This window comes from Ascaphus truei, chromosome 7 (genome assembly GCF_040206685.1).
Source record: "Ascaphus truei isolate aAscTru1 chromosome 7, aAscTru1.hap1, whole genome shotgun sequence".
Taxonomy (NCBI): Eukaryota; Metazoa; Chordata; class Amphibia; order Anura; family Ascaphidae; genus Ascaphus; species Ascaphus truei.
Genome location: NC_134489.1, coordinates 61,738,209 through 61,751,264, shown reverse-complemented (window position 1 = coordinate 61,751,264; position 13,056 = coordinate 61,738,209). Strand labels below are relative to the sequence as shown.

At 41.5% G+C, this 13,056-nt stretch overlaps 1 protein-coding gene across 3 annotated transcripts in view; it reads right to left on the bottom strand.

Moving 5' to 3' along the window:
* Nucleotides 1-13,056, bottom strand: part of FTCDNL1 (formiminotransferase cyclodeaminase N-terminal like) — an 81,172-nt gene that overhangs the window by 62,225 nt on the left and 5,891 nt on the right. For all 3 annotated transcript variants that reach the window (XM_075608711.1, XM_075608709.1, XM_075608708.1), the window contains exons 3-5: nt 6,219-6,314; nt 2,718-2,870; nt 607-801 (exon numbers count right to left, since the gene is read on the bottom strand). In XM_075608711.1, coding sequence (XP_075464826.1) covers nt 607-801; nt 2,718-2,870; nt 6,219-6,314 — 444 coding nt within the window. The remainder of the gene's footprint in view (nt 1-606; nt 802-2,717; nt 2,871-6,218; nt 6,315-13,056) is intronic.

Here is a 13,056-nt window from a genome sequence, read left to right as displayed (position 1 = left end):
GATGGAACGCCAAATTTAACTCTGACTTAATCAACCTCTCGTTAAATCCCTGCGTTAACTTGAACTGGCCATTGTGGATATGCGTTGCACATCATTAGCAGTTACGCCATTATAGTTTCCGGAAAAAATCAGCTCTTTATGCTGCGTTATTGAGCTTTGAAGATATTTTGAAGATCTGAGAATTGGTGGGGGTTGATTTCTGCTGGGAGCGACTGCACAAACATCATTCTTGCATGCAACTCACATACTCCTTTTACTCAAAATGTGGAAACAGACAAAATGGCTGCTGTGATCCTTTGTGCCTGACTTATGATGCTTGTGACTTGACACGCACACCTGGGTGTCCCTCCCCCCCTTCCTTATATCAATTCTTCACAACATTAATGCTTAACGTTAACTTAGCGCCTCATTTAGTCAGTAACGGACGTCTGTGGTTCGGGGCTTTTATGCGTTATAAAGGGATAATCATTAAACTGCAATAATGCCAATCGGGGAGCTATTGCATATAAACTCACATTCAGGTCAATGGGGTTTCTATGTGATAGTGTTCTTAATGAAGATCGCTCATACAGTGTTTTCTCAATAGGTAATAAATCCAATGCTAACCTGTTATTCCATAACTTCTGCATGGTGTTGTTCCGAGATCGTTTTTTAATTCCTTTAGATCGATTTCGGACTTTTTCCTAAACCACCCCAGACTTTTCCTTTTCTCAACCAGACTTTTCTTTGCTTGCTCATCTGCGTAGCCAAAGAGAAATACGCTGCATCCTGGAACACATGTGGCCACTTTCTCTGCAATATCTGCAAAAAGGTCTACAGTATGTACCACGAAGGGAATGTGGATTGACATTTACCCTATAAAATATTTATGGGGCATCAAATGCAACCATTTGTTTTAATTTTTTTGTTGTTTCAAAGTTTACTATATTTAACACAGTTCGTTAGACAGAGTACAGTACCTACCGGTAAGAAGTAGAGTCTTGTAAGGTTTTGAAAGCTTGTTTACATCTGAAGTGCTCCGTAAAGTTCATTAAAACGTATTACAACCAGCAGCAAACCCCCATAAGGCCGAGTCCATAGAAGGACAGGCCGTGCTGAGCCGTGCGGACGCTCCGCGCTGAGCCCCTGCATCCTCAATGAGGATGCCTTGAGAGGGGGCTCACGCGAGCGTCCGCAGGCGTGCGGAGGCGCTGGATTTTTCAGCCGACAGCCAAGCTGTTTTTGAGCGCGCTGTCGGCTGAAAACATCCAATCAGTGCGGAGCAGCGTCAACGTCACGGCGCTGTGACGTCGGCCACCGTGACGTCGGTGCGTCGCGGGCGATTGGCCCAGCGACGTCACTGCCCCGCCTCCCTCAGTCTCCCCCCGCCTCCGATCGCGCCCGCTGGCTCGCATGCATGGACATGAAATTGCGCAGATTTCAGCAGGCGAGCCTCAGCAGGCGAGCCTCAGCGTCAGCGCGGCTCCGATCTGCTCACCCCTCTATGGCCCCAGCCTTAGAATTAATATGGCTATGTGAACTCTGAATTATACAGAAAGGGTTCCCACCATCATTATTGGTGCTTTGTGTAACTTTTCCCATTGCTCCATAAAACCGCTCCCCATATTCCTGGGTAAGATCAATGCAAAACACCTTTATATACTGATATTAAGAGTAATTTATTCCAAACGACTCAAAATTAGCTTTTCACCATCATTTTAATACCAAAGACACCACTCTGGGAGCTTAACAAATAGACAGAAAAAGAGTAAACGCTATGGACGTTATGTTCTAAAGTGCGTTACCTCCGATCGGGTATTAACACATGGAAACTTCCACTAACTTGAATAACCCCTTGTTGGGTCTCTTTCAATACACTTTACTAGTGGATGTCAATGCTATTCACTTCAGTACTAGTGGTAGCTAGTACTAAACCACCAATGCTGATTTGTGCACAAGACCCAACAGTGTTTGTTCTGAATGTAATTAATGCAATGAAAGACTGTAAAGAGAATGCACACGGGCTGGTTAGTAGCAAAGGTACAACAGTGACATCTTGTGGCTACAGTAACTCCCATAGACTGTACACTACCCCTACATTGATATTGTTCAGTTTGCTGAACCTTTTTCAGAACTTTTGTTTGATGTGCCTGTCATTTCACCTCTTCTTTTCCGTCCAACATCTTCATCTCTAAGACCTCTGAAGACAACATTGTCTAAGCAATATACATCTTAATTTCACCTCCTACGGTCTCTGTAAGTTCTTACTACTTACCACTTACACTGTATGATCTGCCGGGCAGGGACTCCCTTACCTAATGTTACTTTTATATCTGCAGCGCTTATTCCTATTATGTCTCCTATTATTATTACGTCACGTGTATTTCTGCCGTGAAGAGCGATGTACATGGATGGCGCTATAGAAATAAAGATATACATACACGATGATCATGCAATACTATTAGCCATTCCTGTATTGGAGAAGGCCAGCAATATTTTGCAAAAATAAGGTGTACTCTAATCACTGTGGGCAAATTACTTTACTTTACCTTGTGTGCCTAATTGAAAGACAAGCTCTTAATGGCCTACATTAATGGTGCCTGTAAAAGTTCATGTACGTATATTGCCCTGCATCACTTCATTCAAGTGGATGCTATAAAATATATCGCTAAATATTTGTGGTAATTATCCTGTGCTTTTTTTATTGTTGTCCTGTATTATGTGTTTGAAGAACTCACCTTGGGCAACTTGACCACACTCTTCCAGTCCTACATGTGATAAGGGATAAATAGGAACAAGATCTATGGCTCCGAGACAGGGATGTATCCCCTCATGCTGACACAGATCAATGCACTTGAAGCCTTCCACACAGGCAGAGGTCACCGAGCTACCTAAACAACAACATAGCAAAGGTCAAATTAGTTCTGATATACATGGTAACAACAGAAAATACTGTTATTTTTCCTGATTACAGTCCGGAACAAATAAGTAATATCAACTCTCCCCACAAATAGGTGATGTACAGTACACTCTCCCAAACTCCAACCCCCATTGGTCCTAGCAGGAAACTCAAAGCATTCTGGGCAAATAAAACATATTCGCAGAGCCTGTGCTTTATATATTGCTATTTTTCTTCACTTGGGTGAAGCCAAAAAGGCCCCTTTCAAAACATTTTTTTGTTTTGAAAGTCCCCAAATAAAAGGCGAAGAAGGGATTCCTTACAGAGCTGTGAAAGGGAATGGCTGCATTAAACATAATTAGATATGTTTTATTTTGATTAACAGAATCAATGGGGAGGAAAAATCCTTGCCATGCATGAGTGCCCAAAGAATATTGGGTTTATATTCTATCAATCAGCCCCGATAGCTCTATATTCAGGAATGCCTTTTGCTTTCAAATGAAAGCTTTAAAGAAGCAAAAACAGATATGTTGTTGATGTCTCTGTTATTTAATATATACCTTATGATTTCTAAAGAGTAAATGAGTACATCAGCATTAGATGATACCTTTTTTATTTGGACTAACAATTGATATTTTAAGACAAGCTTTCGAGAACTCTACTCTCCTCCTCAGGCCAAGCAATTTCTAACACGAATTTTTGAAAGAAAAAACAGATTTTTTTACATTTTAAGAATGATATGTGCTATGTTTTCTTAAGAAAAAAAAACTATTGTTACCCAGGCAGAACTTTAAGCTTATACATTGCACACCCACTAGTACCGATAGGGTTAAACAGAAATGCTAAGTAAAAGAAATAAAATAAATTGTTAGTGACTGTGTAAAGAGTTAAACATTTAATTAGCTTCTTGTTTCTTCAGCAAATGAAGTAATTTAATTAACATCTTTTTTTTTTATTCCCTTGGGAGCCGTTTTTCACTTGCTCAGCTAAAATAATGTTAACAAATGTTATTCCGAGCTTTTAAAGCAACATCAGCCAGCAAATAATTGCAATCCTAACAGGATCCGGAACCATTTCTACAAGAGGCGACTGGTGTCTCTCTGAAATAAAGTCACTGGAGGAGATGTATGCGGATAGAGAAAGTGCACAGAGAAGTGTGTTGTGACGCATTGCTCCATTCTCTGCTTGTGTCAGGGGTAACAAAGTGTTAGGTTTTTTTTACATCTTACGCACATTGTTAAGTAGAGAAGTTTACGCCCCCTCAGACCTGGCAGGTTTTGCACGCCGACACTCTGCCGCTGTCGTTCAGCAGCCGCCAAGGACAGTCAGACGCTGGCTGAGGGCCTCTAAGGCAAGTGATTAGCGTTAGTATTATGGGTTAACTTTAGGGGTTTTAGGGTAGTGGGTTGTGGTTAAGCTTTGTAGGGTCGGTATGGCTAGGGGCTTAGGGAAATGGGTTAAGGTTAAGCTTTTTAGGGAAAGGTTAGGGTACGGGTTAAGGTTAAGATTTTTAGGGCAAGGTTAGGGTACGGGGTTAAGGTAAAGCTTTTTAGGGCAAGGCTAGGGTACGGGGTTAAGGTTTTTAGGATAAAGATTAGCATTAGGGGGTTACCTTGCATACATTTTTCTCCAAATTTGCCTCGATACCTCACCCCCTTTCATTTTTTTAAAACACAACAAAGTCACAGGGTTACTTTACATGATGCAGTCCTACAAACTATCCTAATATAAAACTACCTGAAGGAACGCCGTGAAATGTGAAAGCTTTTATACTGTAAGCTATTGGGGGTCCACGCTACCTATTTTTAAAAAATAGTTTCCTTTTTTTTTTACACAATATACAACTAGTCACAGTAACAAGCTACCAGCAAAGTAACTTGCACATGAAGAGTAAAGTTCTGCTCTGTGTGTAGGCAAATCACTTTTAGGCCATATATTTAAACAGAGCAGCAATCCCGCTCCAGATAATTACTGGTGAAGCTATCTGGTATAAATCTGCCTTAAAGGGGGGAACGAAACGGTAGCCAAATCTCGGGCCAATAGGAAGCCGCGACATCATCTGTTGCGGCTTCTGATTGGACAGCCATTTAAAGTCCCTTTAAAAATAAAAAATAAAGGAAGTAATACGAATAACTTCACTGGAAAGTATCTAGGGAACCAGGGGGTCTAGAGCTGAAAATAGTGCAGGTTAGCTCTGAAGGACACCCGGTTCTAATCCTGAAAAAAAGGGGAGTTAGTAAGAGGGATTACTGCTTTAACCCTTCAAGCATCCTATGGTGTACTCTGACACTCTATGGGCCCTATGACCTACAGAGTACATCATGCATTATATTCCTCTTTTTCTAGGGGGCGATTGCGATCGGAATGGAAGTGGAGTATCGTCTCCTTTGGTTCATGTCCTGGGGGGCCTGCCCGCAACCTTGTGATCGCTACACCAAGTGATCGAGTGGTTGAGTGCCGGAAGACACTCCGCATCGCAAGCATTTCCAGTGGAGCCGTAGGTCACTCTGGACCGTCTTGATCAGGCGATGTCAAATCGCAACGCACATTTACACTGGCGACACACTTTATTCGAGCTCGGCTAGTCCCATGAATTCGGGTATACCCGGGTGTATTGAGGTTTGTGACTGTTTTCTGCCCGAGTGCATTGGGTTATTTTCCAGGCAGGGATTGAAGCATTTTATTCCCGCTGGCTGCAATACTGCACAGTATATATATATATACTGTATTACAATTCATGAATTTATGCCATCTGGTAGACACCGAAGCATTGCAGCCTATTAAATCCTAATCATTATCATTTAACAGATCAGACGCCCATCAGCCAGGCATGAACCCAGGCTGGGAAGGCAAACGCAACGGGGCTTGTCAGAGGTGAGGAGCGGCGCATTCCAGGTATCTGCCAGGTACATACTGGGTATTTGCTCGAATAAAGTGTGTCGGTGCAGTACGGCCCATTTATTAGATTCATGGACATGCTGCTTAGTAAAAATGGCCCATTACCACCCCATACCTCGGACACCAAAACTGTCCGACTTTCAGGCACACACTGACTGTATTAATACACAAGAAAATATTGATACAGTTTTAGAGGTTCTTTTTTGGAGTGGTTCCGAAAAAACCCAACAATTAACAAATGCAAGCAAGAGACCGGCGGCATAAACAAACAATCAAAGAAATGAGAGAATCTCAGTGGATAGTATCAAAAGATACAACCCTTTCGCTGCCACAGGGACCTGCAATGCCTTGGTTTTGTTTTTTTAAACAGAGTATGGTGGATTATGTCTTTAAGCATTAACCCCTTAACTGCAACACTCCAACCCATTATGAACGCACCCACCTAATTGATCAATAGTAGCGGCTATCGTGATAACTGATCGGTTGTAGTCGTAATCTGAAAATATGTTCAGCACTGTTGTTTCCGGACGCTGGTGTCCTGTGAAAAGAATACAAAAAAGACCACTGGTATTGAGAAGACATGGACAGAAAAAGGCCCCCAAGTTGTCTAGCACTCTACTCCATGTACAGATGAATTTATTACAATTTAACTTTTAATGGGTATAATAATAAAACAAGTGAACAATGGATTACTTTTGAAAATTATTGAAATTTTTTGTGTGTGGTTTAAAAAAATAATAATAAATAAATGGTTGGGCATCAGCCCATTGGATCACAATGGATTAGTTTTTGGGGCTCATTAACCCTAAAGATCTTGGAGGAGCGAAACATAGAGGCGGGTGAGTGGTTTCTGTTTTCATTAGCCTCTTGAGTGCCAATGAGGCTACCTGGGCTTTCATTGAGAGGGCCTCGGTAGCCTCACTGGCACTCAAGGGGCTAATGACGAGTTTATATATATTTATACTATTCATTGTTGATGAGGGGCAGGTGCCCTGATGGGGGTTACCCTTTTTTTTGCCATACATGTCAGCAGTGTCAGATTTCCCATTAGGCCCGGGCCTAAGGCGATACGGCAAAAAATCTCCGCCCCCATATAATTTTGCCGCACTGTCGTGCCTATTGTTCCTAATGGGAAGGTACTTGCCTGTGTCGGCCGCCTCCTTTTTGCCGTCCTACTGCTCCTTTGGAATCCCGGCATCAAATGACACTGCGGACGCCCCCACCGTGACATCACACGGTGTCTCGTTGCCATGGCAACGTTGCGACATCAAATAACGTCATGATGTCGCATTTCCATGGCAACACACCCCCTTACGGCGCCACGTTGGTGACGTCGCCGTGATTCCAAAAGAGTAGGAGGGCGGCACCAAGAAGGCGACGGACACAGGCAAGTGCCTACGGGTGGCGAATTTGGAAATCTGCCGCTGCATGTTAGCAAGGCATTTCCAAGCAAAGCCTTTCGTAGCCTCTTTGGTATGCAAAGGGCTGAAGGCTAGTGCAGAGTCAGCTAGATATTAACCTCTTTGGAATTGTAAGCTTTCAACTAGCCTTGGGTTGCCCATAACTATCTGGGCTACTCAACAGGTTAATAAATTAAAAAGATAATAAAAACGAATTTCAGGAACCTTTATCATCCAGTTTTAGTATTCTCTTTCGTTCAAGTCCTATTTCAGAGTCTGGATGGGAGTGACCAAGACTTTACAAACATCACGTTATTTAAAGATAACACAGTGTTATACAGTATTGACAAAACATGATGTTAAGCCCAATCCAATGAGGTCAAGTACGCCCGTTAATTTTTCTTAGAACTATCTTAGTGAATAAGGCGTTAGCTCAGTGAAAATAACGTCCATTCCTGTTCCTTAGGTAACATCGTGCTATTTTCCCAGAGCTTTGTGAATCTAGCCCCAAATATTAGATTGTAAGCTCATCAGGGCAGTGACTCACGGTGTGCTAAATTCCTTGTAAAGGAAGCGCTATTATTATTTTTATTTATAGAAAGAGCCACATATTCCGCAGCGCGGTACAACGAGGGAACAGAATGATAGAAATTGCCATAACAGAACAACATACCAAATAAGGACAAACAAGGGAGAACACATACTGTACAAAAGGCAATGGGGCCCTGCTCGCAAGGCCTCTAGAGCAGGGGCGCAATCTTTTTCCCCTGCGCCGCCCGACTGGCTTTCCCCCTCTCACCTTGATTCAGATGTCATGGCGTCATGACGTCACGTTGTCATGGCAACGTGACATCACATGACCCCGCGTCACCAGGAGTGTCTGAATCAAGGTAAGTAAGGTTTACAGAGGCCCTGCAGCTACCCTGGCATTAATTTAAATGCCTTCGGGAAGCGCGCGCAGGGCCTCTGTAAACCCCGCGCCCCCCGCAGCAAGTCTCGCGCCCCCCCCCCACTTTGCGCATCGCTGCTCTAGAGGATATACAGTCAGAGAACATTATTATTACAACTGCAGAAGAAAACAGGTAATAAAAAGAACCAGCAGAAAAAAGTGGAAGTGTTCCCATTTGTCTCTGTCTTACTTGGCCGTACACAAGATGATAAAAAGTGGCGACTCTGCACGAGTATATCCTACCACAACATATAAAATTAAGACTTTCGTGCATAATACACAGTTATAAACAATGATTAGTAATTAAAAAATGAATATTCAAACTTATATATTCTCAGGCGCAGTAGTTCAATCAGGTTGCAGCCAGAAGATCCCTCGGAATCGCACGTGAATCCCAAACGAAGAATCATGAACAACAGGAATGGACGTCTAAGAGTGCAGTAGATAGATATGAGCAATAAAGGCAAAAGACAATATACAGTATGGTGAAATATGTCTCAATAAAGTGCGTATATGGATTTAAATGAACACTAAACTCTGTGCGTGTATAGTGTTAGTTTAAATCCATCCACACACTGTATTGAGACATACTACACCATTTATTGTCTTTTGCCTTTATTCCTCATATCAATCTACTGCACCCTAAGAAGCCCATTCCTGTTCTTCGTACAAATGAAGAACTAACAGATTCTCAGCTCCAGAGAGGAAAGAAACTGCTCTCCTTTGTCATATGCCTCAACTGTGCAAAAGTACTTAGAACATTAAAAAAATACATTTTCTGGCAATTTCTTGACGTTCCATACACGAAAAAAGAAAGAAACAACTGCAGACTGGATAAGCTGTCAGCGTGATTCTCTGCAGAAGTAAATTGTTTTGTCTGTGTAATGGAGTATAATAGCTATAATTCCACTTGAACCGCTGCCACTAATAAGACTATGAAGCTCTCAAGGCAGGACCTGGGTATCCCAACAGCATAGGGCTGGCAGATTGCTGGGTGCAATCGCTTAATCACTAGGCAGATAACCTAATCCTATAAAGGCAGCACTACCATGGAGCCAATAAAAGATTGTACTCCGCTGCTTTGCCAAGCAGTAAAGCCCTGTTAACTAAACTGGAAACTAAAATAAATACTTTGACGTGTTGTTGTGTTGAGTACCAGCTATGTTTCCTGCTGCCTCCCCGGCACATTTTAAACTTGAGCGTACAATCCAAGAAGTGCCGTGAGAAATAAATAGCAACATTATGATTTGGCCAAAGTGAATTTCATTTGGACCCGCAGGGTGTCTTCCGGCGCTGGGAGGTGTCTTATGGCATAGCACTGCTTAGTATATATATATATATATATATATATATATATATATGGCCCTTAGCACTGCTCGTTATATATGGCCCTTAGCACTACTTAATATATATCTATGGCCCTTAGCACTACATATATATATATATATATATATATATATATATATATATATATATATATATATATATATATATATATAGCCCTTAGCACAGCTTAATATATATATATATATATATATATATATATATATATATATATATATATATATATGGCCCTTAGCACTGCTTAAAAAAAATAAAATATATATATATATATATATATATATATATATATATTGTATTGTATGTCTTTATTTATATAACGACATAAATATACATAGCGCTTCACTGTAGTAATACATGTTGTAATCATATAAATAACAAATAATATAAATAACAGGTCATGGGAATAAGTGCTTCAGACATAAGAGTAACATTAAGGAAGAGGAGTCCCTGCTCCGAGGAGCTTACAATCTAATTGGTAGGTAGGGAGAACGTACAGAGACAGTAGGAGGGAGTTCTGGTAAGTGCGTCTGCAGGAGGCCAAGCTTTATGTATCATGTGTCCAGGATTATCCACAGTGCTATTCATATGCTTCTTTAAGCAAATGTGTCTTAAGGTGGGTCTTAAAGGTGGATAGAGAGGGTGCTAGTCGGGTATTGAGGGGAAGGGCAATCCAGAGGTGCGGGGCAGTCAGTGAGAAAGGTTTAAGGCGGGATATATATATATATATATATGGCCCGTAGCACTGCTTAGTATATATGGCACTGTAACACAAAAAGACAAAAGCGCAAACGCACATAGTGAAGTTTGTAAAAATATAGGTGTATATTGATTAGGGTATAATATCTGCGTACATCAGATTAGTTGGTAATAGACATTTCATGTACAATACATGAGTTTACCACACGCCGCACTGCCACTTCCAGGTCTCAGATTGTCTCTCTCACAGCATCCAGAACCGTCTGTCACAGCTGTAGCATGGGATCTCTGCCGCACTAATAATAATTTGCGCACTTTTTTTGTTTTGTTCTGTTAGTATATATGGCACTTGGATACCTAACCATATATTTGGTGCTAAAAATCTCCACGTTTGGGAACCGTGTTGACAAAAAGATGGCGAGCAAGCCAGTGAATTCTTATCACCGGATAAGACGGTCAACTCATATTAGTCTCGAAGATAAGGGTGTTTCTACCCCCCCACCAGCAAATAAACAGTCTGTACCTAGAGAATGGGAATTTTGCACCATTAAAAAAAAATTGGTAAAAACTAAAAATTAAGAGCCTGAGGCATTTTGCAGCAAATATTCTTTATAGTGTTTCTTTATGTGCTAAATGAGAGGATCTAATTTGTGAGTGATGAGACAATGATTCTGTCAATCTGGCTCTCATAAAAACTTATGGGCAATACAAAAGTTCAACGCAATAGCTATTGCTTTTTGAAAAGAATAAGAAAAAAAAAGCTTTCTGAGCCAGGAACTGCTTATTCCTCGTCCGGATTGGGGGAGGAAGGGGGAGAAACAAAAGAGAAGGGAGACAAAGAAACAAATGCAATATCATGTTTTATGGAGCACTTTTTAAAGCAGTGATCCCCCCCAGAAACAAACACACACACATCCCCTATAATGATTGTGTCTTGTACTGTCAGCATCTAAAAAAAATAATTTATAACCGGTAAATGTTTTTGATATTAAAAAAAAATAATCAATGTTCTTCATTTTTAGCATCTGGGGTTACCATGGTAACCTATAAACACTGGTCTCTGGAAAAGGGCAGAAGACTGCTACGTTAACCCATTCAGTGCCAGAAGTTATGGTCACAGAACGTCCAGGCACAGCAAGATTACGTGATCACCCTTCAGCGCTCGTGCGTTAGCTTCCTCCTACTGGTAACGCAAGGGCCTGCAGGGTGCCACCCTTAATGGCTTACGTTGTACGTTCATAGAGCACTGAAGGAGTTAGTGCACTAGTTTCAAACCTTTTTGGGGTTAAGGAACCCTAAAGGAAATTGAGGAACCGCCAACCCTCCCTAATAACTCTGTGATCAGATGCATTGTAAATTCTTTTGTATTTGATACAATTTTCAAATTACCAGAAAATTGCAGGGAACTCTTTAGGGATGCCCGAGGAACCCTGGTTGAAAAACACTGGGTTAGTGTAATAGTGTTTGACAGTAATGCTATACAGATGCAGTCTTCGGATCCGGCACGCACTCCAGGGAAGCTCCGTGAGCTCTCCGCCGGCTGCCCGCAGGTGATTTGGTGCCCCCTGCGGCGCGCATTCACCCGCTAATGCATGAAGAAAGCTGGGTCAATCACGTACGCGTACTGAAGACGCATGGCAGGGGAGCCACACGGAGGATGGCCAGAACTAGAGATTTCATCTGTATGCACTTTTCAGTGGCCCCCTTTTTATGCATTTTCGTTGTTTAACCCAGCGGTGCGCAAAGTTGGGGGCGGAAGAATTTCCAGGGGGGGGCGCGGTGGCTTCAGAGGTCCCGCGCTCTCCCCCAAGGCACTTAAATTAAGGAACTGGGGGACCGCGTGAGGCCTCTGCAGCTTCTCTTACCTGATCTTCGGCGACGCGTCGCCATGGTAACCAGCGTCATTTGCTCACGTGACATCATGTTGTCATGGCAACGTGACGTCACATGACCCCGCAACATCATTTGACACCGGAGCCAAGGAGGAGAGGGAGCGTGAGGCAGCAGGTAAGCAGGCAGGGGGGTGGGGGGCGCAAGTTAAAAACTTTGCGCACCCATGGTTTAACCAGTAGGAGTTTTCACTCACTCCATAATAAATAACCATGTGTTGGTGTTACTGGCGCACTTGCTGCATGTCAAAGGGAGGAGAGAGAAGACGCAGGTGTTAGGATAGATTGGACCTTTGATCCACTCTAAAAAATGTGGAATATCGTCTTTGTAGAGGTAAAACTCATTAAGTGCATTTTTGGCAAAAACTATATATATATATTTACCCACCATAACATAATATATATATATATATATATATATATATATATATATATATATATATATATATATATATATATATATATATATATATATATATATTATCTGGGCTATATATATATTATGTTATGGTGCGTAAAAAAAAACTTCCACCATACAGCAAATAAAATGATCACTTGTGTATTACCTACCTAACATTTAGGGGATAATTCTATACATAGTCAAAGTTGTAGATCAGGCAGGTTACAGGTGAACATCCTCACTGACTTTGATGGGGATTTTCAGCCGAAAACAGCCGCTTCAGACAATATTGAATTACGCTCTTAGTTCCATAGTAGATGAGGTTGAAAAAAAGACATTTGTCCATCAAGTTCAACTTATGCTAAATTTAGATGACAAATACGTTATCCTATATCCATACTTACAGTATATTGATTCAGAGGAAGGCAAACAAAAAACCCCAGTGACATATCATCCAATGCTATCTCATAAGGAAAAAAATAAATTCCTTCCTGACTCCAAGAATTGGCAATCAGATTACTCCCTGGATCAACATCCTCCCTATGTTTACTGAGTGTGCACTATAACAACACAATTATTTCTAACACTTGGTCTATACTTAC